Raw genomic sequence first — 27,780 nt, forward strand, 5'->3', positions numbered from 1 at the left:
TGATGTCAGAGAGACTCAGCTGCATGATAATGTTCAGGCGGCACAGTGGTTTAGGTGCCCAGGCTCAAAACGGCTTAAGATCTTGAAGTAGAAAAATGCTGTTTTTGAGGACTTCATCAGAAATACAAAACAATGAATTAAAAAAAATAAAAAATTACAGAGGTGTTCCATAAACTCACAGGAATTGTGTAAAAGTGCCCAAATAGTGAAAGAAATAGTAAAATAGTTCCCCTTTAATAGCGGGACATGATACAGGTACCGCCAGGGGGAGCTGGTGGCGACGTTGGGCAGGGGGACACAGGTGAATAAGGATGGGCTCAGGGCGCGGCGCCGGCGGCGGAACTTCCTCTTCGTCGTTTTCCAGAGAAGCAAGAGGTTGCACGGAGCTGGAGCTCCGGACATCAAGCATGCGGAATATAAACCCAGTTACGAGGCGGGTTAGTAATGGAATATGCAATAGCTTAGCTTGCAGTTAATGCTAAAGAGACATTGTGAACAAAGAAGCAGACGTGCTACTGCTGAAGAGTGTGGTAGATATTGCACACGTTGCGTTTTAGCTAAAGTATAGGCGTCATGACAGGGGGTCGTCCCGACCCACAGCTTAGCTTCAGTTAGGCCTAGCACCACAGTTTAGCCCGCGTATCGCCCCACCCCTCCAGCCCAGCAGCGGACGTCACTGCACTGCATGCACCTCCAGCCCCTCCGAGCCGTTGCCCCCAGCAGTCACCTGCCTAACGTCTACCCAGCCTGCTATCACGGGACCTCTCGACGGCCATCTCACCACACGGACGTTCGGTGGTGGGAGCAGGCCCGCCCCTGGTTAAGTACACTCAAGCCAGTTACAGTGAGCGCTCCGAGTGCTGGAACTTTATCGGTAGACATTCTCTTTGTGCGGCGCGGGCCCTTTAAGGGCGAAGAGAAGCAGTACTTTGAACTGACACTGGTAACAGTGTTTAGGGGCGCCCCGACATTTATTATTTTGGGGAAGCCGGCTATAGATAGGACTTTTGTTTTCAACGTGGGCCCACTGTCTTTTGGTTGAATGTGGTGTGATAACATGTGTTCTTTTATAAAATTCCCATTGAGTAGCTCCTGTATCCCTGTCCCTCTTCCTCCCCTCTCTCCCCACCTACGGGGAAACAAACAAGTATCTAAACCCTTAAAGGGACGGGTTTTATTAGTGTCTTGACCAGTGTGGGAAGAACTTTAGTCATTGCCGTAGAGTGAGAGCACTAGGTGCCCAGTGTGGAAAGAGCTTTGATTCTTGTGCCATGTGTAAATACCTGTCAAAGAAATAAGTCTTTCAGTAAAAGAGAGCTAAATGGGAACACTGTGTGCGTGTCTGTTAATGTGCATTCTGTCTAACCCTTTCCTTTCCGGGTAATGCTCATTATTGTTTAACCCTTTCCCCACCCCCTGCCTACTGTATGCATCATTGGGACAGGTCTCTACTCGCCAATCAGGAAGGGTACTGCTTTGGGGAGAAAGTATATCATCCATCATTACTGCCATCGGGTGTGGGAGGGCACAGGAAGTATTGGGGGAAGTGTGGGTATGTGGGGAACTACTACTAATCACCCTGAAAGGCAAGAAGGACCAGTGCACCACCCCTAGGTTAGTGAATCCTAGGCCCCATCCACTCCCTCTGCTAAACCTCCACTCCAATACTCCTGGCCTACAGTCGGGGACTCAGCCGGACCCAGCTCTGCTGCGTTCCCACTACCAGGTGGCAGTGTACATCCACTCCCATAAAGCAGGGATAATCCACCCTGCTACATATAGCACATTTAAGATTGAACTGCGTTGAACTGAAAAGAAAAGAGGAAGACGTTTCGGATATAGAAACTCATTTTGTATTTCGCCATTACAGTGTTTGTGTCATGTCTTTAACATGATTGAATCAGACCTTGTTATTTTTTCTCAGATGTGGGAGGGATCTTAGGCCTATACAGGATTATGTTATGTGTGTGTGTGTGTGTGTGTGTGTGTGTGTGTGTGTGTGTGTGTGTGTGTGTGTGTGTGTGTGTGTGTGTGTGTGTGTGTGTGTGTGTGTCACGCCTACTTGTGTGCATGAGTTGTTAGCGTTATTATGTGTGCGTGTATATCGCGCACGTGTATGTGGTTAAGAGCTAAGAGTGTGTGTATTTTTTGTGTATGTATGTGTGTGTGTGTGTGTGTGTGTGTGTGTGTGTGTGTGTGTGTGTGTGTGTGTGTGTGTGTGTGTGTGTGTGTCACACTTGTGGGAAGTGCAAGTGTTGCATAAAATCTGTTTGCCTTGCCTCCAGAATGTGCTTTAAGTTAACACCGGTGCCAGATAGAACATTCTGATCTTTTGTCTCCATAGTTACAGAACCACTCAATTGGTTCTCCATGTTCCACGGTCAATTCCCATGCCTATCATCATCGCCCCCACTCCCTCTACTCAGAGAATGGAGTGGGCGCTTAGAACCACATGTCCACTCCACAGCCTTATATGGAATGTACCAAACCATGCAGAGTTGGGGGTGGGAGGGGTGTGTCTGTGAGTTGCGATGACTTAAATATATCTGTTGATACAGCGTCATTGTCTAAACAGGCAACTGACAGCAGACAAACAGACACAAAGACACACCTTTTTAGATCTGCTGAAACCACATGAATAACTTATGAGGTCAGGACAGTGCATTGTTTCAAGCTGTCATTATTATGTCATTTGTATTCTATGTGTGTGTGTGTGTGTGTGTGTGTGTGTGTGTGTGTGTGTGTGTGTGTGTGTGTGTGTGTGTGTGTGTGTGTGTGTGTGTGTGTGTGTGTGTGTGTGTGTGTGTGTGTGTGTGTGTGTGTGTGTGTGTGTGTGTTTTGTGTAGTGTACGCCTACTAGTGTAGAGTAGCAATGTATTTGTATTTAAAATACAGAGACAGTGCATATTAAGGAACATTGTGTATTAGTGTGTGTAGTGTGGGTTGCATGCCTAGATTACTGACTGGGCATACTGGGCGGCCCTGGACCACCAAAGGTCTTGAGAACCCCAGGTTTGCTTAGATGAATTGCATCATTGCACTAATTTCAATTGGAATATGCAAGCGTGATTTCAATTGAAAATGGTTATGGCATACTGTTTAAAGTTTCGTGACCTTGATCTTGTTCCTTTATCAAAAGGCCCTAGAAATTTGTATTCCAGAACTGTTTTTTGAAAAATGTTCTTCCCAGGGGACCACCCCTAGTTGTGTCTGTCCTGAGGGACAGGGGATTCCATAGCACTTTCTTGCCCAGGGGGCCCCCTAGTGGCGTAATGCTGCCATGTCTGTCTGTCTGTCTGTCTGTCTGTCTGTCTGTCTGTCTGTCTGTCTGTCTGTCTGTCTGTCTGTCTGTCTGTCTGTCTGTCTGTCTGTCTGTCTGTCTGTCTGTCTGTCTGTCTGTCTGTCTGTCTGTCTGTCTGTCTGTCTGTCTGTGTGTGTGTGTGTGTGTGTGTGTGTGTGTGTGTGTGTGTGTGTGTGTGTGTGTGTGTGTGTGTGGGTGCGTGTGCGTGTGTGTGTGTGTGTGTGTGTGTTCTCTCTCAAGTTCATTAGATGATTAAGTCACTGCGTAGCAGGATTTTAACAAGCCATTAAATCGTCCCAAACAGCTAGCCTATTAGCCTAGAGAAACAGAAGCAAAAACTATTTAAGAAATAAAAGCTAAATCGCAAGACAGGGATGCAAAAAAAAAGTCCTTTGAAGACACATCACAAGTTTACCAAATAGAAAATAAATAAATAAAAAAAGATAAAAAGCCCCACCATGACATCACAGTGTCAAAGGAACCACAACTTTACTACCATCTTCACGGCTTAATTTACATGTGTTACACCCGCTAAGTTCCTAGCTTTAAGAAAGACACAAGAGTGTAGGTTAATTTAACCATAATATTTATTACATAAAAAGGGGTGGACAAAATTACTATAAGCCCACTTCAACCTCATGCTCAGGAACCCCAATCAGTCTTGACCGGGCAGGGTTTTATTCACAGCAACCTGGTGACACTTCACACAATGAAGGAGAATAATATCAATTGTCAATAAATAGCACTTCATACGATATCAATTGTCAATAAATAGCACTTCATACGATATCGATCGTCAATAAATAGCACTTCACACAATGAAGGAAACTTTATCACACATCAATAAATACCACGTCAAGAACTGTATAAAAAGGGATATCAAACTTATCACAATGAAGTAAACAGATATCCTACCACTCGGTGATTCAACTTGTGCAAACTGTGCATAACCACGGCATCCATATGATAATGGCACACTAAGCCTGCCCGTGTTCATGTCTGAGAGAGGTACCTTGTACATGGGTTGGTGTTATGGTGGGGGGAAACGGACACACAAATAAACAAACAAACATACATGTAAAGAAAACGAATCCGGCCCAAGGGCAAGACCCAATTCTTTTTGCCCGTCTACCGGCCCATTGGCCCGGGCGGATTAGACATTATATTATAACTACCAAACAATAACTAAAAGTGTTTCACGACAAGAGCAGCTGGACCACTGGTGCTCTGCCGGGAAACAAACACAACAGTATTAAAACACTTTATTATTAAAACAATAACATGCATAATTATTAAACAACATTACATGCTAAAACAAAGTACTACATTTAAAATACCTGGTTCGTCGGTGGTCCTATTATCCTACCGACTACTTTCAATCCCGCTGGGAACCAGGCAAGTGATCTGGAACAAACACTCCATGTCACACATATTGCCGAGCACCTTAAAACCCGCTATTCCTATACCATAATACTACCACTGCCTACCTTAGCGTGTAATGCTTGTTCCTGCATTCCGGAGTGAGGTGTGCACCTACCTCACTGCACCGGCCGCAACAAACAATTCCAACTAACGTTCCTCCCGCAGGTAACCCCCTATAACGGAACCTGGCTCATTGAGGCCCCTCCTCCTTTCTCATTAATGCCACCCGTCACATACACCCCCTCCAAATGTATCGGCGTCCCGACGATATACCAATACAATCTACTACTTGGGGAAAACCTTAAACTGCAGATTTAGGGAGTCTAAACGGATTATCGTGTTTGCCTGCAGTACTCCTATTAGACTTCCTGAGGCCTTCCACCACCACTGGGAAATCTGTCTCCAAGTCACCATCCCCTCCTTCCAACACATCATCCTCTGGACAAAGCTCGGATTCTGACATTGACCCCTCACTATACGACTCCAACGGCCGTCCTTCTGTCAATGTAACATCTGTGTCCTCCACCCAATTGTCTCCTCCATCCCCCTGCTCCTCCTGCTCTTCCCCCAAATCATGGCCTGTATCAGGCCTCAACCCACCTATGGGCATACCTCTCATCTCAGTCCGGTGGACATGCCGTACCGGACCATCCTGAACTGCAGGGGTGATGGAGTAGACTACACCACGTTCTGCGGGGCACTGTACCACCCTGTAAGGGGTCGGTTCCCAGACATCCTGAATCTTTTTACGACCCTTCACCCCATGGTTACGGACATATACAAGGTCTCCCTCCCCTATAAATGGATCTCTCACTTGCTCTTCCTGTTTCTTATCTCTGTACTCCCTCCTTGTAGCCAGGCACTGTCGTACATGGCTATACGCTCCCTCCAGTGACTCCTGGTGTTCCTTTACCCAGTCCTCCAGACCCTGCTCCGCCTCCTCTAACCCCTCCCCTAGCAAAAAATCCACAGGGAGTCGGGGCTCCCGGCCAAACATTAAAAAGTAGGGAGTCATGCCAGTGGACTGATGCACGGTGGTGTTATAGGCATAGGTTAACTGAGGAAGGTGCCACGGCCAATATCTCTTCTGGTCTGGGGGCAGTGTGCGCAACAAATCATGTAATGTGCGATTATATCTTTCACACTGACCATTTCCCTGAGGGTGGTAGGGGGTAGTACGAGACTTGCGAATCTTGTAGACCTTGCATAACTGCCTGACCAACCCACTCTCAAAGTTTCTTCCTTGATCTGAATGGATACGTTCAGGAGGACCAAACAAATTAAACCACTGTTTAACCAGAACATCAGCTACGGTACTGGCCCGCTGATCTTTAGTGGGAATGGCCTGGGTGTATTTGGAAAACACATCTGTTAAGACCAGCACATTTTCTCTTCCATTTGAAGCTAGTTCCAACATGGTGAAATCTATAGCCAGGATTTCATGTGGCCTAGAAGCCTGTAGACTGCCCATAACTGGTTTAATTTTTGGCTGTACAGCTTTAACCAACACACATCTCCCACACTGCAGACACCATTTCTCGACATCCCTGTACATATTTGGCCAGTAACACCCCGAACGTGCAAGCTGCAACGTCCGCTCCACCCCCTGATGCCCATGATTATCATGCAGCTGAGTGAGCACATCTTTATGTAAACACTGTGGTAGTACAAGCTGATAGATCTCCTTACCACCATCAGGAGATTTACACTGTCGATACAGCACTGTCCCTTCCTCTCTCAGGCGCCCCCATTGGCGTGCAAGCTCCTTGGTACCCTGGCCAAACCTCTCCCTCTCCTTTGCATCGGGTGGCCTGGCTTTTCTCCAACAGGCCAACAGTGGTCCAATAACTGGATCTTGTTCTTGCAACACGGCTCTCCTTGGAACAACCTGGAAGCACAGAAATGTCAGACTGGATGCCAAAGAGCCCTTCCTCCCAAACATCTTCCTCCTCCGAGGCCTCAGTCGTACTGGGCTCCCTGTACCGGCGAGACAAGGCATCCGCATTACCATTCCTAGTCCCAGGACGATATTTTAAAGTAAGGTTAAATGGAGCCAGCTCGCCTGCCCATCGTTGCTCTACTGCACCAAGTTTAGCTGTGTCTAGGTGGGTAAGTGGGTTGTTATCTGTATATACAGTGCAGGAACCCCCTAACAGATACCCTCTGAATTTCTCCGACACTGCCCACTTAAGAGCAAGAAACTCTAGTTTCATAGAGCTATAGTTCTGCATGTTCTTTTCTGTAGGTTTAAGTGCCCTACTAGCATAAGCGACAGGCTTGAGCTTCCCTCCATGTTCCTGGCAAAGTACTGCCCCCAACCCCGCATGTGCGCGCGGCGTCATTATCCTGCGTGCCGGCTCAGTCCATATTAACAACGCACCACTGACTGTATATGAATGAATGACATATAATATATATAGCCTACGGGCCGGCGGGCGTAATGAATGAAGCAGTATGGCTTATTATTCCATAAGCCTATAGCTACTGTTCATTCGTAGGCGCACACAAGACTTGTTATGGAATATTAATGCAGTCTATTTCCACCGATTAGCTTTAGTTCTTATTTATTTATCCACTGTCATTTCAGTGTTGGTGTATAGGCTATATAGTGTATTTCAATATAAGTTTAATTGATATATTCGAAGGAATGCTGGTTTATAGCTATATCAACCCCCTCCAATGTACAGTAAATGACCAAGTATGGTTGTCAATATTCCAATGTACAGTTTTGCTTGTACAGTGTAAGTCTACCACCCCTCCAACCTCCTCCAACAGTTTCTACGTCAAATGTACTGTACTCTCTTTTCTGGACTCTTTTTGTATCACAAACAGTACTGTATTTGCAAATCTGGTATGTCATAAATGTATAGATGTAGCAGTACTGTCTATCTGTGTCGTGTGTGTCATATATGTTATGATGAATTGAAAATGGGGGACCCTGATGTAAACAAGACGACATTCTGCATCCCCTTATGTAATTGAGCTGTACTGTACTGTACCCATTCTGCAATCTGTTAATAAAGTTTTCAATCAATACCAATCAATGGGATACATTGCATGTTGACCTGCATTCTTTCAAATGTATATAATTAATCATTAAAACAGATGTGTAACAAATACGAAACGCAAATTCCACAGAAGGCATTAAATTATTATTATTTTCAATCATTTCACAATAATTGCATAATTGTGTTTGAATATCTGAGTAATTAAAGTAATTATACATTTGTCCAAAATAGCTGGTTCAGATATGGTTAATCCAGCTGCCCTGTGATAAGATGAATCCATATTATTTATTTTTCCGACATCAAATGCGTAATTTCTTATCGTACAAATACTCATATTTATTTTAATTATGATCAAGTAATTAATTCCAAGGAGGCCTGTAGCGTTAACATGAAGGAATCACTATGAGAACACAGTCTGTCAAGTTGTAATAAAGTTTTAAATTAGTCAATCAATCATGAGATTTGATCGTGGGCTGAGAGCATATTTAAGAGTGCTCCTCAGCACTCTTGGATCTGCTCTCAAATAAGATCTCAGGTAAATTTGAGGACTCCCACTCCCAGCCCTAATATGTCTTAAATAGGCCGAAATCTGGCTAAGACGAAATATTTTGTCGTAACTACGTTCGAGAATGAGACCCAATAACACTATGTAACAAACGATCAAATACACTCACAGCACACACATCCACACACTCACTTTAAACAAACAACTCACTGCAGCACCCACTTTACCCACTTTAGACACTTAACACACTTTATATTTATTGGTAAAGAATTTGCACTACAACTCATACCTCATCACACCTTACTGTAAATTGTACCTAAATTGTACCTCATCCCATTTCTGCATTGTACTGTATTGTATTGTAACTCAGTTACTTTTCTACTCTGCATTGTATATTGTATATGTACATTGGACACTTTTGTCTACGTACTTGACTTCTATTTTATACTTATTATACTTATTTTATCCTTATCTATTTTATCTAGCACAATCTCTGGAGCGAAACAGAAAGAAGCATTTTATATAAAAGTACTCAGGTATTTTTGTATGACAACTAATAAAGAAACTCTCTCTCTCTCTCTCTATCTCTCTCTCTCTCTCTCTCTCTCTCTCTTCTCTCTCTCTCTCTCTCTCTCTCTCTCTCTCTCTCTCTCTCTCTCTCTCTCTCTCTCTCTCTCTCTCTCTCTCTCTCTCTCTCTCTCTCTCTCTCTCTCTCTCTCTCTCTCTCTCTCTCTCTCTCTCTCTCTCTCTCTCTCTCTCTCTCTCTGAGTTGTAAATGCTTCCTGTATTTCCCCCCCTTTCTATCATGTAAAAACAACATCAACCTCATGTAGATGCCCATAAGGTCACAGAAAAGCAATAAAGGATGACCTCCAGGCATAAACTATGACATCACACCCTTACAGGAAACCCCTTTTAGGGTTCTTGTGTTGTGGTGGTGCAGTACTTTGAACATCGAAGTGAAACGGTCTAGACTGGAGTTTTAGTAGGCCTGGAGTGACAATGGCTTCATACCGGAGATATTTGGAAAGAGTGAGTTCATTCCTCGCTCTCTGGCCCTGTCTACCAGATGCTTTGTGAGTAAGGGGACACGGAATGCTGGCAGGCAGAGAACCAAATTTGGAATTGTGATGTGTCAGCCCCGACATAAAGTAAGCACCAAAGAGAGAGGGATGTGGATGTATAGATAAGAGTAGCAGTTGGAATGACCTGAGACAGATAATAGCCTGAAGATAATAGAAAATTCAGAAATACAGATACAGTAGGCTACTGGTAATCATAGTAATAGGCCTCTATCAGTAGTAATAGAGAAACTCCTCAGAAAACTCCTTTAAAAAACAGCTAAAGACACACATGTTCAGACAGGCTTTTGGTCATACAGTATATAGGCATCCTTTGTCCGCACTGTTCCTATAGTTTTTAGTTATTGACTGATGATTTTATTTAAATTCTTTTTATTTAATTTTATTTGGTTCACTGTTTTTAACTGCTGTCTGTTATTGTTGTCATTTATTTCAGATTTTTTTTATATGTTATAAAGGTCATTCATTCACTATTACTGGTACTATCACTATTACTACTACTACCACCATTACCACCACCACCACCACCACCACCACTACTACTACTACTACTACTACTACTACTACTACTACTACTACTACTACTACTACTACTACTACTACTACTACTACTACTACTACTACTACTACTACTACTACTACTACTACTACTACTACTACCAGGTTGCCACCCACACTAATAAAAAGATGAACAAGAACTATAGTGTGGGTGGCAACCTGGCTTCGCCAGGTCACCCACACTAAAAAGAGTAACAAGAATAAAAAGATGAACAAGAACTATAGTGTGGGTGGCAACCTGGCTTCGCCAGGTCACCCACACTAATAAAAAGACGTACAAGAACTATAGTGTGGGTGGCAACCTGGCTTCGCCAGGTCACCCACACTAATTAAGTAGTACAATTGGTATAGTAGCACATCAACATAATTAATAATGTAATATATAAGTGGTTGAAATACCCCACCAGCACCATAGATAATACTGCACCTCAATACCATTTCCTTTCACTATATTAAAACTAAGGCTGTCAATGTTAACGCGATATTAACGCGTTAACTCCCGATTCTATTAATGCCACAAAATTTTTTAACTCAAGATTAACTAAATTCTTTTTTTTCTTTTTTTTTACTAGACTTCACTCAGGTGTATTATTGATGCTCTCATTGATACTATGTTTGTTTTTGAAGTGTGTGTGTGTGTGTTGTGTGTGTGTGTGTGTGTGTGTGTGTGTGTGTGATATATAGAGAGAGAGGGGGGTGAGAGAGATGAGGAAGGGGCAAGAGAGAAAGAGAGCTGGGAGAGTGTGTGTGTGAGGGAGAGAGGGGGGTGTGTGATTAATCAGCCCTTGTGTGGGTGAATGTAACAAGTTCCTAACGTTTTTTTCCCCCTATTATTTCATGCACACTTTATTCATTGTTTTAAATTATTATTTTCTTTTAAGTTATTTTGTGCATCACTCTGTTTTGAATTTGATGCAAATTAGGGATTTGCAATGCATGAGGGTCATCCTTTTGTGTTAAATGGCTGCATAAAGCAAGCATTTGTTGACTCGCATGTTGATAAAGAGTATTAAAACTTGGAACTTGAAAAAGATCTGTTTAAGGTAAAAAAAAAAAAAAAAAAAAAATGCGATTAATTTGCAATTAATCGCGAGTTAACTATGGACAATCATGCGATTAATCGAGTTAAATATTTTAATCGTTTGACAGCACTAATTAAAACATAGTTCCAAAGAGGAACCCAATTTAGAAAGCATGTCAAATATAATACGCAGTATCCAATTATATACTGTAGATTTGTAACTGTTGAAGTGTTTACTGTCAATTAGTGAAGCAGAGTAGTTCCATTCTCTAGAGAGGGGACCGTTTTAGTATAAAATGTACAGCAGTCACATCATATGCATGTCATTTATTTAGAAATAACTGTTGAATAATTGTTTTTCTGTCAATTAGTCATTAGTCAATTATTTATTCGCTTAAAAAAAAATTCTGTGTGTTAGTCACTACTATAACACCTATTGATTCAGCCGATATTACTTTAGAAAGCACATGTCGTCATGTCAGAGACGTGAGTGTTTTCTTTTTCACATGAGTTAATTTACTGTCACTAGTGATCCTTTGGGGATGACCTCGGTTTACTGAGCGTGTATTGTCATGCTGGCTGGCTGTCAGCCAACTGATGAGATTCAGCCAATCATAGAGCCAGAGACAGTTCCCACTTTCCAGCCCACCCCCCCTCCCAAAAGGACAGCAATGCTGCGGACGCTACGACACACACACACACACACACACACACACACACACACACACACACACACACACACACACACACACACACACACACACACACACACACACACACACACACACACACAAAATGATACGTGTGTTTGTTTGTGTGCATGCATGTCTTTGTGTGTGCACACTTGTGCCTGTGTGTGTGTGTGTGTGTCTGTGTGTGTGTGTGTGTGCATGTACTGTATGCAAACATGTGTGATTGTGTCTGTGCATACTTGTGCCTGTGTGTGTGCGTGTGTGTGTGTGTGTGTGTGTGTGTGTGTGTGTGTGGTTGTGCAATGTGTGTAATGCCTGAGTGAGAAAAAACTTGGACACTATCCAATGGAGACACAAGTAAAACATGAAGAAACTCAAAGTGATTTTCCATATGGGAACAGGGAATTAGTCAGTGTGCTTTAGGGAAAAATAGAAAGAGAAAGAGAGAGTGAGAGTGAGGTAGAGAGAGAGGGCAGAAGCAGGCAGGGGGCAAGGGGGAGAGGTGAGTGGGGGAATGAGAAAGAGAGAGAGAGAGAGAGAGAGAGAGAGAGAGAGAGAGAGAGAGAGAGAGAGAGAGAGAGAGAGAGAGAGAGAGGGGAGAGAGAGGGGGTAAATAAATCACTCAAATAGATAATAGAGTAAGAAAGAGGGAAGAAAAAGGGAGAGGAGGACGAGAGAGTGTGTTCTAACAGAAAGGGAGGCTATCCAGACAGTGAGTCCGATGACCTCACACTCAGTAATAACTTCCGTGAGTGTGTGTGAGTGTGTGTGTGTGTGTGTGTGTGTGTGTGTGTGTGACACTGCAGTGGGAGGAGCTAGACAGCCACGTGCCTCCAGCTTGAGGTCCAGACTGTGTATAAAAGAAAAACACTCATTCAAACACTCACATTCAACTGGTGCAGGTCTCGCTCTCTCACTCTCTCACAGGAGCTACTGAAAGACTGAACTGTTTTTACAACCTCACTACAACTTCTAACAACTTATTTACTACTTCAAGTTCCTCCGCGACACTTCAACTTCAAGGTAAGGCAGAATTTGGATAAAAAGAAATCTAAATATTAGATCCTCTAAAATGCATGTTTATAATATTACCCTTAGAGGCTCGATTGGCCATGTTTTTTAATTGGTTTCATGAACTTGAAAATGTTACTGTACCAGTGAACGGGTGAATGGGCATATTGACATTGTTTCTAAGTTTAGAAGGTGTGTCAATAATAGTTTTGTTTTGAAATGGTCCCCATTGATGCATACAGTATATCATTATGCCATGTTTGTTAGTCACAAACTGTAGATGGGAAGAGTTTGTGCATTCAAATAAGTCATATAGGTTAGATTTCAGTCCACCATTATGGCACCTAAAGGTAAATGTGTAATGTGTCCATTGAATTTGTCTTTCTGTAAGACGCTGTAGCATAAGAAGCTATATAATAATATAGTAGTATATTAGTATATTAGTTTATATAGTATAATTTTAATTTTGGCTGTTCATGCAAGTCAGTGAGGTAGTACTGTCGCTGCTAAATTTAACAGGGTGTCAAACATGTATTTGATGACATATTCTACTATTAATTTAATCAGACGCTCAATTCAAAACAGGGTTTCTTAAGTTTGTCATAATCGCAACCCAAATTAAGTTTATCAACTCCTCATAGGATAGGACCCACAACTTAAGAAACACTGACATGAGTAGGCTATATTGGCATCCTGACACATCCAACACTGTGCCTTTCCTATGCAGTGTGTGTGTCGGTCAGAGAGTGCCCAGTGAAAGGGGGCCTGTGCAGAGATGGAAGTGAGTCAGGTGTATATACTGCAAGCAGAACCCTGGAGTCACAGTGCTATTGATGTGGAATCAAATGGACAAATACTGTGGGCGGCTTAGCGACTGCTGCATAGTTTTTCCATTCAGTGCTAAGTTGCACACAAGCAGACACACACACACACACACACACACACACACACACACACACACACACACACACACACACACACGCACACCAATGCACAAAGACCCTGCGTTTTATCCAAGGTTGACATCTGGTTCTTGTTTTGTCTTTCTCCACAAGTATGCCCGTAACTATGCAATGCCAGTGCCAAGGTCTACCATGAGTACCAAGGCCTAAGTCCCGTATTTAATAAAGCCTATCGGATCCTATGATACCCTACAGTATCCTATCGTAATCTGTCCTGCATTCACATCATACTGGAAGTACTGATCCAGGATCAGAAACCCGGTCCCACTGATTGATTCAACTCGGCTATAGGAAATTAATGAGTTGAATCAATCAGTGGGACCGGGTTACTGATCCTGGATCAGTAATGTGGTATTGAGTGCAGCACATACGAATAGGCTATAGTAGTCTATTCGTATGTGCTGCACTCAATACTACAGCCGTTCTGCAGAGTGTTTTGGCAGTCAGCAGTGGTTGGCCAGGGGAACAGAACAGGTTGGTAAAAAGTTAATTCAATTCGACACGATCACAGAATCCGTCAGAAATCATCCAAGATAATCTCCCCGCAACCCCGTTGAGTATAACAAAGAGTGGCACCGTTCTGTCACTATAAACAACCAAGAGCTATTTCACTTCACCCAGGTGGCAAATAAATCTACTAACTTGCGTAACCATAATCTGAGTGTTCCCCTCTCGACAGAAAAAACCTGATTCCATAAATAGATGTGGAATGCGGTTTTTACAGAGTCGGCTGTTTTGGCAGGTCCTCTGACAGCAGCCAAAGCACAAAATGTGCTTAGAACTCGTGTTACTGACCTAGATCTTCTCCTTCTGCACAAAAGACTCAGCAGCAGCATCAGCAGCAGTCTATACTGCTGGCCTTTGATCTTTCCTTCGCCACTATATTTAGAATACTGCGATTGGTGTAATTTTGTGTACTTGTAGGGGGAAAAAACTGGACGTTTTGTCTGCCTGGCTTTAGTCTAAAATACTCTCTTACTCTGCACAAAATCGTGTATTGCTTCTAAATCAACAACTCTGGAGGTTGGAAAGAAAAACTTAACCTCTCCCCCTTCCCTTTTCCCAGGATGCTTTGCGTGTACACCTTCTTCTTCCTCTCCCTGAGTGGCGCGGCGCTGAGCAGCCTCCAGGACAGGCAGACAGACTTTGGGCTGCGAGTGTTCTCTGAGCTGGCCCGGACCTCCACGGCCCAGGGAGAGAACCTGGCCTTCTCCCCCTATGGTGTGGCCTCCCTCCTGGGTATGGCACAGCTTGGTGCTGGGGGCGTTACCAGGAAGTCCTTGTCTGCTGCAATGGGATTCTCTCTGCAAGGTGATTAATGCTTTATTTAAAAAGAAAAATTATTACGTTATTTAGACATTCTGTATGACCATAATAGACAAAAAAAAGTGTGTTAAAGTATTATTATAAAGTACATAGAGTACATACAGTATTACAGTCTAATTAGAACATCACACTAACACTGCCTGGGGTTAGGGGTTCGATTCCTCTTGAGGCCACCACCACACATACTGAAAATGTTTACGTTCATGTACTCTATGGGCAATTTGGATAGTGGTTGATTCTAAGATAGGATTCTTAGCAAAGATTCCACACAAAAAACTGGAGACTCATTTCCACCCACCTCGTTTCTGTCCTCCAGAGCGCGGGATGTCCCGGCAGCAGAGACTCCTCCAGCGGGACGTGTCCAGCGAGGAGGGCGTGGAGGTGGCCAGCGGGGTGATGGTCGAGAGGAAGATGAGTCTGGAGAAGGGATTCCGCCGTGGCCTGACCAAGGCCTTCCAGACCGCGCCCCACCAGGTGGACTTCACCAGGCCGGACCGGGCCCTGAGCGTCATCAACGCCTGGGTCTCCGACCACACTGCGGGTAAGACCTTTATGTATTACAACTTGATTAGATTACATTAGATTACTGTACATTCAATTGTATTGTCATTATACAGCACGGGTACAGTACAACATAAATACGTTTGGCATCTAACCAGAGTGCAAATGTACACTAAAGTACAATAACAATATACAATGTACAAGTGATTCATTCAACTGGAGTATATATAAATGGGTACTACTGAGTGATAATGATAATCAGATGAATGTACAGTGTTATAGTGTTATGTAGAGTGATACAGGTATAAAAACACTATAGTAGTAAGTAAGTGGTATAACTAGTAAGAGTATAGGTAAGGGATATATAAAGATATAGATATAGTATATACAGGTATGTAAAAAAGGATTATTATGCAGGTATATTCAGACAGCTGTGTTAATTAAAATATATATATGGTACATATGAATATATAAATAATTAAATATATATAGTATATGATATATACAGCATTGTTGTACATGCTATCATACAGAGTTATATGAGTTGATTATAGTTTGAGGTATTATTAGAACTAAAGTGATATTGTATTTAGCTATACTATACTACATACCGGCATTGCAGGGGTCCCTCTTCTTTTTCATGCTCGCTGCGCTGCTGCAGTTCTGTTTCTTTTTAGAGGACATTTTTGGAAAGCCAGTACAGCTACAGACTATAGGTACAGGCTGAGTGGACTTATACAACGGCTATCGCTTTGAATCAATGGATATTCTATTTAGAAAGGCATAGATCATAGCTTTACAGATACTATGTTATAAGGAGTCAAACTAGTATTAAACATGTCGAGTCTTTTGGACGATCCTATCATTGTAGTAGTCTCCTCGCTCATGTTTCCACACCTCCTCACCCTCCAGGCGCCATCCCAGAGTTCCTTCCCTCCGGCTCTCTGACCGACGAGACCCGTCTGGTCCTGCTGAACGCCCTGCACTTCCAGGGGCTGTGGAAGGTGCCCTTTGACCCCAAGCTGACCCAGGAGAGGATGTTTCACTGTGCCAACGGCAGCTCCGTGCCCGTTCCCATGATGAGGCTCACCAACCGGTTCAACTACGGTAAGGCAGTAGACCAGACCAGGTGGCGTGACGAACTTCGCGTTCTCATTTTAGCGTTCAAAGTTTAGTTTCATCTCATTGTGACGTTTACCTGACTGCGAGTCAGCCCGCATCATTCCAGATCGTCTACGCAGCACATTTAGGCTACATAAAAACATAAAACACTCCTAAAAACTCCTACTCTGTATAGAGCTGCCGCGATAACCGCATTACCGCGGTATCGCTGTTGCATCACGCTCACCGCAGAGTTAGGCTGAATACCGCGTCACCGCTGTTTTTTATCATAATAATAAAGTTGGCTTGCGGCTTGCGGCTCTGCAGATATACCCTACTCGGTTCCAAGCGACCCTATTGGGTAGAAGTGGTACCAGAAAAGTCATGTGAAACATTGCAGACCACTGACTGGTCAGAAGAGAGACGCGTCACACTTTGTAGCCTCAGTCTGAACAAAAACAGAACGCCGGCGCCGCCATCTTTACTGCCTCGCTAAGGATGCATTTCGTTCAGGATTTGTTTGCGACAGAACCAAGCAATAAACAAAAAATAATGGATTCACTGTGTATTCTGCCTTATTTATTGATGAAACAAAACCGACATCAACCCAATTTACCACCGAGCGGAGAGTTTAGTGTCACAACAAGATCGCTGATGTGTTAAGTTTGTTGTTGTTAATACTACCGTCAGCCGATATACACGAGAGGTAACGTTAAACCCGGGTTTGCTTGGTAGAATACACAATGAGAGGTAACGTTAGCTTTGGCAGAATAGACGCAACGAGAGTCTGGTTAATGTTGTTATTGATTGATTGATTGATTGATTGAAACTGTGTTAAACTCTGGCTTGCTGCAAGCCCTCGGACATCTATGCCCACGGAGCTTTCAGTGTACACAAGCGAGCGGCCCCGCCTGCATTCCCACACGGAGACAAACGGAGTAGTACCTGGCTGCAGTGGAAAAGGAACGAAGTACCAGGTGCCTAAAGCGGGTCGAGTCGAGTAGGTACTATGCAGTGGAAAAGCGCCATTAGACTAGAGGCAGGCTATAAGAGTAGACTACTAAAAAAAAAAAATGCATTCAAACTTTTTTTTTTTTTGTGCGCACTGTGCGGTAATTACCGCGGCGGTAGGAAATATTTCGCAAATTCGTGCGGTAAGGAAAATATCAATACCGCGGCAGCTCTAACTCTGTATTGTATATTGTATTATGTATATTGACTTTACTTCCTTTTTACTTACTTCTTAATTACGTTTTTTTTTTTTTTACTTACTTACTTACTTACTTTCTTTTAACTATGTAGCACACTCTCAGGGGCTCATACAGAAACAAGCATTTCATCATAAAGTATTCTGTATTTTCTTGTGACTAATAATAAACAAACTTGAACTTGAAACTTGAAACATACCAGATAAACACCTCCATACCCATCGAATCTAACTGTAAATCTAATTACTGTGAGGTTTTGTCCGCTGCTCACCAACTTTCTCTGTCTTCTTTAAGCCTACTGTTAGGAATTCCCTACTCACTCTCTCTAGCCCCCACCCTCTCGTTCTTTACTCTCGTTTACTCTCAGTGGCCACACCTGGACTATTATCAATTACCTCTCGCACCTGTGGTGGCAGGCTAATTAGTTCCCCTGTGGGCTTTAAATACCAGGGCTCTTCCCCTCGTTTCGGCGTGGGGTCGTGTTGTATTCATGCTGAGTCATATTCTCTAACATCTAGACTCTTTCGGGAGATCCTCTGGTCTACCAATGCTGTATATGGATTTCTCCAGCCTTGAGATGTTTTGCTCCAGCCTTCGTCTGCTGTCGCCGTAGCCTGTGGAGGAGACTGTTCTGCGCTCCCTGTACTTCCACGGGAGGCACCCCAGCGCTCCACTGCAGACCCCAGCGCAGCTGTTCGTCCTGACGCACATCTAGACCAACGCGCATCTCCCGGACCCTCGGGCTTGGCACGCTCTCCAGTCACCAGCGCGCAACGCGCATCTGCAAGGGCTTGGCATGCTCTCCAGTCACCAGCGCGCAACGCGCATCTTCAAGGGCTTGGCACGCTCTCCAGTCTCCAGCGCGCAACGCGCATCTTCCAAGGATCCTCGTGCTTGGCACGCTCTCCAGTCACCAGCGCGCAACGCGCATCTGCAAGGGCTTGGCACGCTCTCCAGTCACCAGCGCGCAACGCGCATCTTCAAGGGCTTGGCACGCTCTCCAGTCTCCAGCGCGCAACGCGCATCTTCCAAGGATCCTCGTGCTTGGCACACTCCTCCTCGCAGACGCACCCCGAGGCGTCTCTCGGTTCCGACGCGCACACCAAGGTGTGGCGCGCCACTCTGTTCCTCGGCTCCGACAGCGGCTACCCGGTGGACGACACCCTCGCCACCGCCGCTGTTCCAGCACTCTGTTCCTCGGCTCCGACAGCGGCTACCCGGTGGACGACACCCTCGCCACAGCCGCTGTTCCAGCACTCTGTTCCTCGGCTCCGACAGCGGCTACCCGGTGGACGACACCCTCGCCACCGCCACTGTTCCAGCACTCTGTTCCTCGGCTCCGACAGCGGCTACCCGGTGGACGACACCCTCGCCACCGCCACTGTTCCAGCACTCTGTTCCTCGGCTCCGACAGTCGGCTACCCGGTGGACGACACCCTCGCCACCGCCACTGTTCCAGCACTCTGTTCCTCGGCTCCGACAGCGGCTACCCGGTGGACGACACCCTCGCCACCGCCACTGTTCCAGCACTCTGTTCCTCGGCTCCGACAGTCGGCTACCCGGTGGACGACACCCTCGCCACCGCCACTGTTCCAGCACTCTGTTCCTCGGCTCCGACAGTCGGCTACCCGGTGGACGACACCCTCGCCACCGCCACTGTTCCAGCACTCTGTTCCTCGGCTCGGACAGCCAGCCACCCGGTGGCGATGCCCTCGCCCCGCTGCTGTCCCTGTACCATTACGCATACGCCTGGGTGAGTTTTGATTGTGATGTCACTCACCCAGCGTAATGCCTCTTGCCCCCGTTCCCGCTGCTGTTTCCTGTACCATTACGCATACGCCTGGGTGAGTTTTGATTGTGATGTCACTCACCCAGCGTAATGCCTCTTGCCCCCGTCTCGCTGCTGTTTCCTGTACCATTACGCATACGCCTGGGTGAGTTTTGATTGTGATGTCACTCACCCAGCGTAATGCCTCTTGCCCCCGTCTCGCTGCTGTTCCTGTACCATTACGCATACGCCTGGGTGAGTTTTGATTGTGATGTCACTCACCCAGCGTAATGCCTCTTTGGTTCTCACTTAGTTAGTAGTTTGGACATTTCATCTCCCACTCTGTTTTTGTTCTCACTTAGATAGTATTTTTGGACTTTACTTCTCCCCCAGTGTGTTTGTCACACGAAGATATTGTTACTTTGTTTATTTGGACTGTTCTGCATCTGCTCTGTTTGTTCCCTTTTGAATATTAACCCTCTCCTCTATTCTGCAGAGCGGCCCAGATGTTTTCCCACCAGTCCCCAGTTCCTCCCTGTCCCCAGCCCGCCTCCGCGGGCCTCGGTCCCCTCTGTCCCTAGTTCTCCCCTTTCTAGTTCCACCTAGTTCCTGGTCCCAAGTTCTCCCCTTCTAGTTCCACCTAGTTCCTTGTCCCTAGTTCTCCTAGTCCCCAGTTCTCCTGTTCCCTAGCTCTCCTTGTCCCGACATCTCCTAGTCTCTAGTTCCTCTGTTCCTTTAACCTTCCCCTAGCGTTTCCTTTAATGTTTCCCCTAGCGTTCATTAACCTTCCCTTAGTGTTCCCTTTTCCTGCCCGCCTCTTTAAGGCACCTAGTTTTTCCCCTCTTGTTATATTCCTGTATTTGTGTTCTCCCTTAAAGGGACAGTGCCCTTTTTTCCCTGTCTCTCAATAAATATCTGTTTCTTGGCAAACCATCATACCTGTCTTGTGTTGTGCGATTGGGGTCGGTTACAAACCATAACAGTACGACCCCACCAAATCGACGACCCCAGCCAGCACAGACGGTGTATGTTGAGTTTGCCTTTTTTTTTCTCTTGTTCCCTCTAGTTCCCCTCTAGCTCCCCTGTTAGCTCCCCTGTTAGCCTGTTAGCTCCCCTGTTAGCCCTGTTGGCTTCCCTGTTAGCCCTGTTTGACCCCCCTGCAGCTTGTTAGGCCCGGTCCCTCTGCATGGCCTCCACTTTTTTGTGTACCATCCCCACTGCTAGGACTGCCCTTTCAGCTAGCAAGGTCAGTTTCTCTCCCCACTGCTAGGACTGCCCTTTCAGCTAGCAAGGTCAGATTATCTCCCACTGCTAGGACTGCCTTTTCAGCTAGCAAGGTCAGTTTATCTCACGCTGCTAGGACTGCCCTTCAGCTAGCAAGGTCAGTATTCCCACTGCTAGGACTGCCCCTTCAGCTAGCATGTTCAGTTTATCTCACACAGCTGGGACTGTCCTTCCAGCTGGCTTGTTCTCTCGTGCTGGTCCGGCCCTGTCTGCCAGCCTAGCTCCGGCAGCTAGCGCAGCCTCTATGTTAATGTAGCAGTACAGCTGGCATAGGCCCTGTAGCTATCAGTGCCTTGGCAGCTACCTTTTCCCCCTGCTAGCCTAGCTCGGCAGCTAGCGCAGCCTCTATGTTGATGTAGCAGTGCGGCTAGCATAGGCCCTGTAGCTATCAGTGCCCTGGCAGCTACCCTTTCCCTCTGCTAGCCTAGCTCCGGCAGCTTGCGCAGCCTCTATGTTGATGTAGCAGTACAGCTAGCATAGGCCCTGTAGCTATCAGTGCCCTGGCAGCTAACCTTCCCTCTGCTAGCCCCCTTTCCCGGTGCTACCATGGTTACCCCTTAGCTACCCTGCTTGCCCCTCAGTTCTCTAGGCCAGTTCTCTTGGCCAGTTCTCTAGGCCAGTTCTCTAGACCAGTTCCTCTAGACTAGTTCTCTGGACCCAGTTCCTCCTGACCCGGTTCCTCTAGGCCCGGTTTCCTCTAGGCCAGTTCCTCCTGTTGCCCCTCTGCTACCCTAGTTACCCCTCGGCGACCCTGTTTCTTTTGCTAGCCCCACTCTTGTGGTGGCTTCCCCTGCTGGCTTGGCCAGTACCTTTTGTTTTTGTCTTGTTTTGCCCCCTGCCACTCTGTCTGTATTTGTTTTGGGTCGCCAGGTGGCTCCCGTTGAGGGGGGGGTACTGTGAGGTTTTGTCCGCTGCTCACCAACTTTCTCTGTCTTCTTTAAGCCTACTGTTAGGAATTCCCTACTCACTCTCTCTAGCCCCCACCCTCTCGTTCTTTACTCTCGTTTACTCTCAGTGGCCACACCTGGACTATTATCAATTACCTCTCGCACCTGTGGTGGCAGGCTAATTAGTTCCCCTGTGGGCTTTAAATACCAGGGCTCTTCCCCTCGTTTCGGCGTGGGGTCGTGTTGTATTCATGCTGAGTCATATTCTCTAACATCTAGACTCTTTCGGGAGATCCTCTGGTCTACCAATGCTGTATATGGATTTCTCCAGCCTTGAGATGTTTTGCTCCAGCCTTCGTCTGCTGTCGCCGTAGCCTGTGGAGGAGACTGTTCTGCGCTCCCTGTACTTCCACGGGAGGCACCCCAGCGCTCCACTGCAGACCCCAGCGCAGCTGTTCGTCCTGACGCACATCTAGACCAACGCGCATCTCCCGGACCCTCGGGCTTGGCACGCTCTCCAGTCACCAGCGCGCAACGCGCATCTGCAAGGGCTTGGCACGCTCTCCAGTCACCAGCGCGCAACGCGCATCTTCAAGGGCTTGGCACGCTCTCCAGTCTCCAGCGCGCAACGCGCATCTTCCAAGGATCCTCGTGCTTGGCACGCTCTCCAGTCACCAGCGCGCAACGCGCATCTGCAAGGGCTTGGCACGCTCTCCAGTCACCAGCGCGCAACGCGCATCTTCAAGGGCTTGGCACGCTCTCCAGTCTCCAGCGCGCAACGCGCATCTTCCAAGGATCCTCGTGCTTGGCACACTCCTCCTCGCAGACGCACCCCGAGGCGTCTCTCGGTTCCGACGCGCACACCAAGGTGTGGCGCGCCACTCTGTTCCTCGGCTCCGACAGCGGCTACCCGGTGGACGACACCCTCGCCACCGCCGCTGTTCCAGCACTCTGTTCCTCGGCTCCGACAGCGGCTACCCGGTGGACGACACCCTCGCCACAGCCGCTGTTCCAGCACTCTGTTCCTCGGCTCCGACAGCGGCTACCCGGTGGACGACACCCTCGCCACCGCCACTGTTCCAGCACTCTGTTCCTCGGCTCCGACAGCGGCTACCCGGTGGACGACACCCTCGCCACCGCCACTGTTCCAGCACTCTGTTCCTCGGCTCCGACAGTCGGCTACCCGGTGGACGACACCCTCGCCACCGCCACTGTTCCAGCACTCTGTTCCTCGGCTCCGACAGCGGCTACCCGGTGGACGACACCCTCGCCACCGCCACTGTTCCAGCACTCTGTTCCTCGGCTCCGACAGTCGGCTACCCGGTGGACGACACCCTCGCCACCGCCACTGTTCCAGCACTCTGTTCCTCGGCTCGGACAGCCAGCCACCCGGTGGCGATGCCCTCGCCCCGCTGCTGTCCCTGTACCATTACGCATACGCCTGGGTGAGTTTTGATTGTGATGTCACTCACCCAGCGTAATGCCTCTTGCCCCCGTTCCCGCTGCTGTTTCCTGTACCATTACGCATACGCCTGGGTGAGTTTTGATTGTGATGTCACTCACCCAGCGTAATGCCTCTTGCCCCCGTCTCGCTGCTGTTTCCTGTACCATTACGCATACGCCTGGGTGAGTTTTGATTGTGATGTCACTCACCCAGCGTAATGCCTCTTGCCCCCGTCTCGCTGCTGTTCCTGTACCATTACGCATACGCCTGGGTGAGTTTTGATTGTGATGTCACTCACCCAGCGTAATGCCTCTTTGGTTCTCACTTAGTTAGTAGTTTGGACATTTCATCTCCCACTCTGTTTTTGTTCTCACTTAGATAGTATTTTTGGACTTTACTTCTCCCCCAGTGTGTTTGTCACACGAAGATATTGTTACTTTGTTTATTTGGACTGTTCTGCATCTGCTCTGTTTGTTCCCTTTTGAATATTAACCCTCTCCTCTATTCTGCAGAGCGGCCCAGATGTTTTCCCACCAGTCCCCAGTTCCTCCCTGTCCCCAGCCCGCCTCCGCGGGCCTCGGTCCCCTCTGTCCCTAGTTCTCCCCTTTCTAGTTCCACCTAGTTCCTGGTCCCAAGTTCTCCCCTTCTAGTTCCACCTAGTTCCTTGTCCCTAGTTCTCCTAGTCCCCAGTTCTCCTGTTCCCTAGCTCTCCTTGTCCCGACATCTCCTAGTCTCTAGTTCCTCTGTTCCTTTAACCTTCCCCTAGCGTTTCCTTTAATGTTTCCCCTAGCGTTCATTAACCTTCCCTTAGTGTTCCCTTTTCCTGCCCGCCTCTTTAAGGCACCTAGTTTTTCCCCTCTTGTTATATTCCTGTATTTGTGTTCTCCCTTAAAGGGACAGTGCCCTTTTTTCCCTGTCTCTCAATAAATATCTGTTTCTTGGCAAACCATCATACCTGTCTTGTGTTGTGCGATTGGGGTCGGTTACAAACCATAACAATTACCCCCGTTCCTCTATCAACAGGCGAGTTTGTGTCCGCCGACGGTCTGGACTATGATGTCATGGAGGTTCCGTACGAGGGCGACTCTCTGACCATGCTCCTGGTGTCGCCCTTCGAGCCCGAGGTGCCGGTGAGCGCGCTCGCCAAGGAGCTGAGCAGCCACAAGATACAGCAGTGGAGGCGGGAGCTGAGGAGCGTCAAGCGCCAGCTGGCTCTGCCCAGGTGAGAGACGCACTATTACTGTACTATACACCTGTCAACACACTTTCCATAGATACCTAGTCGTAGATATAAAGTACATCGTATATTAATCCTCTGAATGTGTTTTTAAAGGTTCACTCTGGACTCTGAAGTGGATTTGAAGACCACTTTGACCAGTATGGGTCTAGGAAGCATGTTCAACCTGGCTACCGCTGACTTCACAAAGATCACCAGTAAGTTACACCAACGTCTGTCTTTTTTTTTTATATTTTTTTTATTATTGCAAAACAAAAATTATTAAAAGTCAGTACTCAACACATAATGCATAATGAAACTAACAGTCAAGGTGGTTAAAATTACATGCAAGTACAGAAACAAGACCAAAAAAAAGTCTATAATAATATTTTAACCGTATACAGTGTATATCCAGCGAAATTAACAATTATACAAATGCTTATATAGGACATACCCCTAATACCTATTTTCTAAAACCCTACACACATATGCTCCAGCTCGAACCCCCCCCTCCCGGACCCCTCCTTGGATAGTACCTCCATTATCCCTCACTCCTAACCAGACACTACCATTATAAGCTAGCTTTTATTCTCTCCACCACTTCTACCCACATTGACATTTTGGATTCGTTGAGACCCAGAATTCTTGCTGTAGATATTTCTTGATATATCACATCGAGATATGTAAGAGACCAAACTTTCCGGCACATTTTTTCCGGTTGAAACCAGCGTGATGCGATCAGTTTTTTAGCTACTGTGATACCCGATAAGACCAATCACCAACGTCTGTCTAAAGAAGAGTTTGTTCACTCGACCATCTTGGCAACAGGGACTAATAAGATATGTCATATTATTTGAACTCACTGCTAAATTGCTGATAACACAGAATACAATACCTTAATTTGGTCAAAAAGGACAATTATGTGTTAGACTCGCCTCTACGCACGTGACGCACCACCTGCCAGAGTCCTTAGTTACCATGGCAACCACTCACTGTGTGATTCCCAGCCTTTTAGCTGAGATTGTGATTCATTTTAAACATGTTTTTGCATTTAGACAATGTACTTTTGTGTGTATCAAACCTGACCCCTCTCTTTCTCTCTCTCCCTGCTGTAGCTGAAGAGAGGTTATGTGTATCCAAGGTTCTGCAGAGGGTCAAGATCGAGGTGAACGAGGAGGGCACCAAAGGCTCAGCAGCATCAGGTACATACTCACACAGACACACAGACACACACGCGCCACACACACACACACACACACACACACACATACACACACACTGCAGATATTGACCTACAGTATATGTCTCTCTCTTCCTGTCTATTAGCTGCTGTGATGTTCTCTCGCATGGCGATAGAGGAGATGACTCTGGACAGACCCTTCCTGTTCCTCATCCAGCACAAGTCCACAGGTGAGACTCCTCCTCCACTACGATACTGAACTCCTACGGACTCCTACCTCAACACCCTTTACTTCTTAAACCTTTCATTACCACACTACAGAAGGTTAACCCTTCCACTACGTGTGGTAGTGAAAGGGTTAACCTTCTGTAGTGTGGTAGTGAAATGGTTAACCCGTTGTCGTGTGGTAGTGAAAGGGTTAACCTTCTGTAGTTGGTAGTGAAAGGGTTAACCATTTGGTAGTGTGGTAGTGAAAGGGTTAAACCTTGTTCATGCGTTTGACTCATTTTTTTAAAAACTTTTATTCAAAAGTAAATTGCCAGAGCAATCAGTCAGTCATTCAGTCATTTAGTCACCCACTCATTCGATATTTCAGTTAGTCAGTCAATTGGTTGGTTGGTTCAGCGGTCCGTCAGTCAGTCAGTCAGTCAGTCAGTCAGTCAGTCAGTCAGTCAATCAGTCAGTCAGTCAGTCAATCAGTCAGTCAGTCAGTCAATCAGTCAGTCAGTCAGTAGTCATCACTCACAGTGCCATGCATGCACCCAAATCCAAAATGACTCGTTCTAACACCAACTTCCCTCTTCCCTCTCTCCAGGTGCTGTTCTCTTCATGGGCCAGGTGAACCAGCCCCAGCAACACTAGCGACCAATCACAACCCTCAAAAAGACCAAGAGACTGAAGCACTATGACCAGCAGGGACTGCTGTCAATCAAACTTGCTACTGAGACTTTACTGTGCCATGACATAACAAAATGAATGAATGACCACAAAAGAACAATGGGATATATCAAGACGTACATGATTAATTAAATCAGCTTTATTGATAATGTACCCAAAGAGACGTGGACGCTGTAAGAGACATGATAGTATTTATTTCTTCTGATGTATATGGTTGAGAAGACTGAAATTTATAATATGAAGGAAAATGTAAAGAAATTATGCAGTTTACCTTTTTATAACATTACACACTGATGCAATTTGCTATACATAATACTTTTTTTCTACAGTAATATACAACAAAGACAACAATATACAACATTCTATAATTCATTCAAAGCATTCTATACACCTTCATGGCTACTTGACATTTTACCTGGTATGATGTTGTCATGGGGTGTTAACAAAGGGGGATGTGTTTTCTATATTTTGTTACCATGTTGATCCAAATGTTTATTTTTCCGTGTCCCTATTTTCGTTTACAAAGTTACAAGTTGTATTTTTTACAGTATTTATATATTTATTAAAATTATATGTTTTTACAAAAAGCGTGGTCTCTGGGGGGTTTTCTTCAGTGTCAGACAGAGAGGCAAACACTGACCACTTGTGTCCATTGAGACACGCTGAATGTGAAGATGGAAAGACACTTAGAGGGAAGTTTGTGAAGGTTCTTGGCAGATGCCTTGATCCTATGGAAAGAAAGAAGCTTTGGCAGTAGTAATGGTTTTGGAGAAAGCTAACAAGAGGTTGTGATATGTGGTGATGTCAGCAGTGAGGCGTGTCTTTCTATACTTCCTCCCGGCCGCTCTTAGGACCTGTCTTTCTTCTCTCACTGCATCCGTCAGCCATGGACTGGGTGGGGGACCGCCAGAATCAGCCTTTATGTGTCATTGTATAGTATACAACAAAATTGTACTTGCTACTCTAATGGTGCATACAATTGAATAAAATGCACACACATAAAGTTAAACAGTTAAAAACAGCAGCATTCTCGAAGACACTCTGATGTCACGAAACCGCCGCCATCTTGGTATAGGGGGACCATACGGATTCCTACCATCAAATCCATGCGTTGAGCTCCGTTTTTATTACATGTTTTATCACATTCTTGTTCATTTCATAACATTTTCATACGTTTTGTTTTGAAAATATTGAGGCCAACATGGCATTTCACTATTTCGAAAGCCTTTCTGGTGATTCTAAGGCGAGATATGGGTCAAAGAAGCTCCCCCTGATTACCACGACCACAACACCAGAGCGAGTTAGCCGAACGTTAGCCACCAGCCACTTTTTCCTCCGTGATGGTATAAAACTTGCGATTTGGATTTCTGTTTTTGTCATTAGTACAACGCGTAACACAGCAGCTC

General features: G+C 45.9%; 1 protein-coding gene across 1 annotated transcript; it reads left to right on the plus strand.

Moving 5' to 3' along the window:
- The first annotated feature begins 12,476 nt into the window (after positions 1–12,476).
- Positions 12,477–26,955, plus strand: serpine1 (serpin peptidase inhibitor, clade E (nexin, plasminogen activator inhibitor type 1), member 1). Its single transcript, XM_084327009.1, has 9 exons — positions 12,477–12,612; positions 14,629–14,873; positions 15,205–15,429; positions 16,302–16,496; positions 24,105–24,303; positions 24,415–24,515; positions 25,413–25,499; positions 25,624–25,707; positions 26,292–26,955. The coding sequence occupies exons 2-9, from the start codon at positions 14,630–14,632 to the stop codon at positions 26,336–26,338; spliced, it is 1,182 nt and encodes a 393-aa protein (XP_084183135.1). The 5' UTR covers positions 12,477–12,612; position 14,629; the 3' UTR covers positions 26,339–26,955.
- Positions 26,956–27,780: the final 825 nt, after the last annotated feature.

The sequence above is a fragment of the Notolepis coatsorum genome, assembly GCF_963971535.1.
Source record: "Notolepis coatsorum genome assembly, chromosome: 13".
Classification (NCBI taxonomy): Eukaryota; Metazoa; Chordata; class Actinopteri; order Aulopiformes; family Paralepididae; genus Notolepis; species Notolepis coatsorum.

Coding starts and splice junctions, on each gene's coding strand:
- serpine1 (XM_084327009.1), top strand. CDS start 14,630: ATGCTTTGCGTGTACACCTTCTTCTTCCTCTCCCTGAGTGGCGCGGCG. Junction 24,516..25,412: donor TGACTTCACAAAGATCACCA/GTAAGTTACACC, acceptor TCCCTGCTGTAG/CTGAAGAGAGGTTATGTGTA. Junction 25,500..25,623: donor CAAAGGCTCAGCAGCATCAG/GTACATACTCAC, acceptor CCTGTCTATTAG/CTGCTGTGATGTTCTCTCGC.